This window comes from Manis pentadactyla, chromosome 5, assembly GCF_030020395.1.
Source record: "Manis pentadactyla isolate mManPen7 chromosome 5, mManPen7.hap1, whole genome shotgun sequence".
Taxonomy (NCBI): Eukaryota; Metazoa; Chordata; class Mammalia; order Pholidota; family Manidae; genus Manis; species Manis pentadactyla.
This window is the reverse complement of record NC_080023.1, coordinates 79,043,333-79,047,797: the sequence shown is the minus strand read 5'-3', so window position 1 is coordinate 79,047,797 and position 4,465 is coordinate 79,043,333. Positions and strand designations below refer to the sequence as shown.

At 36.8% G+C, this 4,465-nt stretch overlaps 1 protein-coding gene across 1 annotated transcript; it reads left to right on the top strand.

The window, feature by feature from the left end:
• Positions 1-1,523: 1,523 nt before the first annotated feature.
• Positions 1,524-3,387, top strand: LOC118926750 (histone deacetylase 2-like). The gene is given in 2 exon segments (XM_036914104.2): positions 1,524-2,652; positions 2,654-3,387. Coding segments are annotated over 2 exon segments (1,467 nt in total). The 5' UTR covers positions 1,524-1,572; the 3' UTR covers positions 3,041-3,387.
• Positions 3,388-4,465: the final 1,078 nt, after the last annotated feature.

The window sequence follows — 4,465 nt, the reverse complement described above, 5'->3', positions numbered from 1 at the left end:
TAATTTAGCTAACTGTATTTTTAAGTTTATTCATACTATAATGTGTATCAGTACTTCATTCTTTTTTACCACCAAATAATATTTTGTTGTTTGGTTATATCACATTTTATTCATCCATTAATCACTTGTGCTGAATAAATGTTAGAGTAAATTACCCTAATCTGTAGCTACAAAAGAGTTTTCTATGGGAATAAAAAAAAATCGACTGATTACTAAAATGCCTTCCTGTCTGGCTTGGTTCAAAAGTGTGTAATAAAAATTTCTAGGAAGAATATTTTCTCTTTAGGGTCTGAGATTCTGTGATTTCTAAAATATGTCACTTTAAAAAGTTGATGTGAGTATTAAGTGATTTGATATGATGGTCTGTTTGTAATGACTTCGATTTAGATTAGGGGCAGGAGTGGTCCTATCCTTCCAGCTATTGGGCTGTCTCACCACCCAACTACCTGTTCTGAATCCACCACTCCCTTGATTCTTCCTTAGTTTTGAATTCCTTGAGTCCACTCTGGATCTCACGTCTTTCTGTACTCAGCCAGTTGCTTTCTCCACCCAACCTTGGCTGTTTGACCTTGCTAGAAAAGTTTCCTTATTGTGCTGATCAGTGCCTCCACAAATGTTTTATCTTCAGTGTTACAGGGGTGAGAGCAGAGGGAATTGGTGCCAGTGGAAAGTCCTTTTACAGTCTCTGCACATTTTTCTTTTTCTTTCCTGTTTTCCTTGGCAACTATTCTGAACATATTTAGCCATCTTCAAATGCCATCATTCCTGTATGAATCACAATGAATCATACTCGCAGAGGCCCTCACTATTGAGAACATTTTACTGATTAAGGAAGAATTTACTTTTATTTATACTTAAATCCACCCTTGGATTTCAGTTACTGATCTGTGCTCTTGATTTCTCTCTCTTTAAGGGTCTTATTTCTTCTTTTGTTTATACTTTCATCACCTTCTTATCCATTCTCTACATTAAACTCTTTAAAAAGATGTTTACACTGATTTTATTTCTTTTTCCTTGTTCACACCAAAACACTGAGTTTAGGGATCACTTATCCAAAAGCCATACATGACCTGCTTTCATCAACCTCCCTTTTCTCACTCTCTTCACTCCTTCCCAGGTTAGGTGCAGAGCAGCTAGTCTGTGCATCCATACTTCTCATCTATGTATTTTTCCCCCCTAAACTGTTAGACAAGGATCTCTAGAAATAAGGATAGTGCCTCATGCATCTGTGAATCCCAGAGACTTCATTTGTTCTAGGTACATATTTGCTGAATGTAAGTTGGGCTGGGGAGGGGAAGTTGACAAATCTGAAGAGATACTTAGCTTTCCTTAGATTAAATGTGTATGGTAAATTATTAATACAAATATTTTAGAAATTCTTTGCTCTTTGGGATGTTCCTGGGGAATTGCTATCCATGAAATATTTCTATTTATCACAGTCCTGGTGCTGCTTTGACTGTATTAGGCAACACTATGGTATTATCAGTAATAATTTCAGTTATTTAAAAAAATATCGGGTCGACCGAGGCGGCCGCAGCTGGAGGACGAGCCGGAGCCCGCGGCCGGGGACCCATGGCGTACAGTCAGGGAAGCGGCAAGAAGAAAGTGTGCTACTACTACGACGGTGATATTGGAAATTATTATTATGGACAGGGTCATCCCATGAAACCGCATAGAATCCGCATGACTCATAACTTGCTGCTAAATTATGGCTTATATAGAAAAATGGAAATATACAGGCCCCATAAAGCCACTGCTGAAGAAATGACAAAATACCACAGTGATGAGTACATCAAATTTCTACGTTCAATAAGACCAGATAACATGTCTGAGTATAGTAAGCAGATGCAGAGATTTAATGTTGGAGAGGATTGCCCAGTATTTGATGGACTATTTGAGTTTTGTCAGCTCTCAATGGGTGGCTCAGTTGCTGGGGCTGTGAAGTTGAACCGACAACAAACTGATATGGCTGTTAACTGGGCTGGAGGATTACATCATGCAAAGAAATCAGAAGCATCAGGATGCTGTTATGTTAATGATATTGTACTTGCCATCCTTGAATTACTAAAGTATCATCAGAGAGTCTTATATATTGATATTGATATCCATCACGGTGATGGTGTTGAAGAAGCTTTTTATACAACAGATCGTGTAATGACTGTATCATTCCATAAATATGGGGAATACTTTCCTGGAACAGGAGACTTGAGGGATATTGGTGCTGGAAAAGGCAAATACTATGCTGTCAATTTTCCAATGAGAGATGGTATAGATGATGAGTCATATGGGCAGATATTTAAGCCTATTATCTCAAAAGTGATGGAGATGTACCAGCCTAGTGCTGTGGTGTTACAGTGCGGTGCAGACTCGCTGTCCGGTGACAGACTTGGCTGCTTCAATCTAACAGTCAAAGGTCATGCTAAATGTGTAGAAGTTGTAAAAACATTCAATTTACCATTACTGATGCTTGGAGGAGGTGGATACACAATCCGAAATGTTGCTCGATGTTGGACATATGAGACTGCAGTTGCCCTTGATTGTGAAATTCCCAATGAATTGCCATATAATGATTACTTTGAGTATTTTGGACCGGACTTCAAACTGCATATTAGTCCTTCAAACATGACAAACCAGAACACTCCAGAATATATGGGAAAAGATAAAACAGCGTTTCTTTGAAAATTTACGCATGTTACCTCACGCACCTGGCGTCCAGATGCAAGCTATTCCAGAAGATGCTGTTCATGAAGATAGTGGAGATGAAGATGGAGAAGACCCAGACAAAAGAATTTCTATTCGAGCATCAGACAAACGGATAGCTTGTGATGAAGAATTCTCAGATTCTGAAGACGAAGGAGAAGGAGGTCGTAGAAATGTGGCTGATCATAAGAAAGGAGCAAAGAAAGCTAGAATCGAAGAAGACAAGAAGGAAACAGAGGATAAAAAAGCAGATGTTAAGGAAGAAGATAAAGCCAAGGACAATAATAGTGAAAAAACAGATACCAAAGGAGCCAAATCAGAACAGCTTAACAACCCTTGAATTTGAGAGTCACCAGCTTCAGAAACCATAAAACAAGTGAGAAAATAATGGGAAGAAGTGTTTTCTATTTGAAGACTTCTGGCTTCATTTTATACTACTTTGGCATGAACTGTATTTATTTTCAAAATGGCTTTTTGTTTTTGTTTTTCTTGGCAAGTTTTATTATGAGTTTTCTAATTAGGAAGCAAAATTTGTTTTCCTCCACCATGCTTTATGTGATAGTATTTAAAATTGGATGTGAGTTATGTCAAAGAGCTGATCTGTTGAAGAAGTAATTGGCCTTTCTGAGCTTTTCCATCTTTTGTAATTATCTTTATTAAAAAATTGTACTTGGAAAAAAAAAAAAATATCGGCCACAGCTTTACTTCTTTAATTTGAAACTAGAATCTTCTAGACCAGTGGTTTTCAACTGGGGATTCACATCACTTACCTATGGGAGTTTTATGAATATACAAATCATTAGGACCTAATCCAAACTTAGTGAATCCTTTTACTTGTATTTTTTACCTATTCTTGTTATAGTCTAACTAATGCTTCATGTTTTCATGGTATATTATGTCCTAGAATTATTATATATTATATCCAAATTTTTTTCCTTGTAAAGATTATGTTCAGCCATTTTCTTTTTTAAATTATTTTTTATTGAAGTGTCATTGATATCCTCTATTATATTGGTTTCCAGTATAAAACACAGTGATTCATCAGTTACTCATCTCATTAACTCCTCACCCCTGCTAGTGCAGTTACTATCTGTCAACATAGGAAGATGTTACAGAATCATTGTCTACATTCTCCATGCTGCACTACTATCCCCATGACCAACTTACATACTTACATCATGATTGAGAATTTTTGTGTCCCTTTATCCCCTCACTCTCCCCACCCATTACCCAAACCCTTACCCCATGATAAACATGAGCTACTTCTCAATGTCTGTGAGTCTACTGCTGTTTTGTTCATTTAATTTTGCTTTGTTTTTAGATTCCACAAATAAGTGAAATCATATGGTATTTGTCTTTCTCTGCCTGGCTCATTTTACTTAGCATAATACCCTCTAGATCCATCCATGTTGTTGCAAATGGCAGAATTTCTTTTTTATGGCTGAATAATATTCCATTGTGTATATATACCACCTCTTTTTTATATATTCATCTATTGACACTTAGGTTGCTTCCATTACTTGGATATTGTAAATAATATAGCAATGAACATGGAGGTGCATATATCTTTTTAAATCAGGAATTTTTTTTCTTCAGGTAAATTCCTAGAAGTGGAATTACTGGGTTGTATGGTAGTTCTATTTTTAATATTTTGAGGAACCCCCATACTGCTTTCCATAGCAGTTGTACCAATTTACACTCCAACCAGCAGTGTAGGATGGTTCCCTTTTCTCCACATCCTCACCAACACTTGTTATTTTTTGTC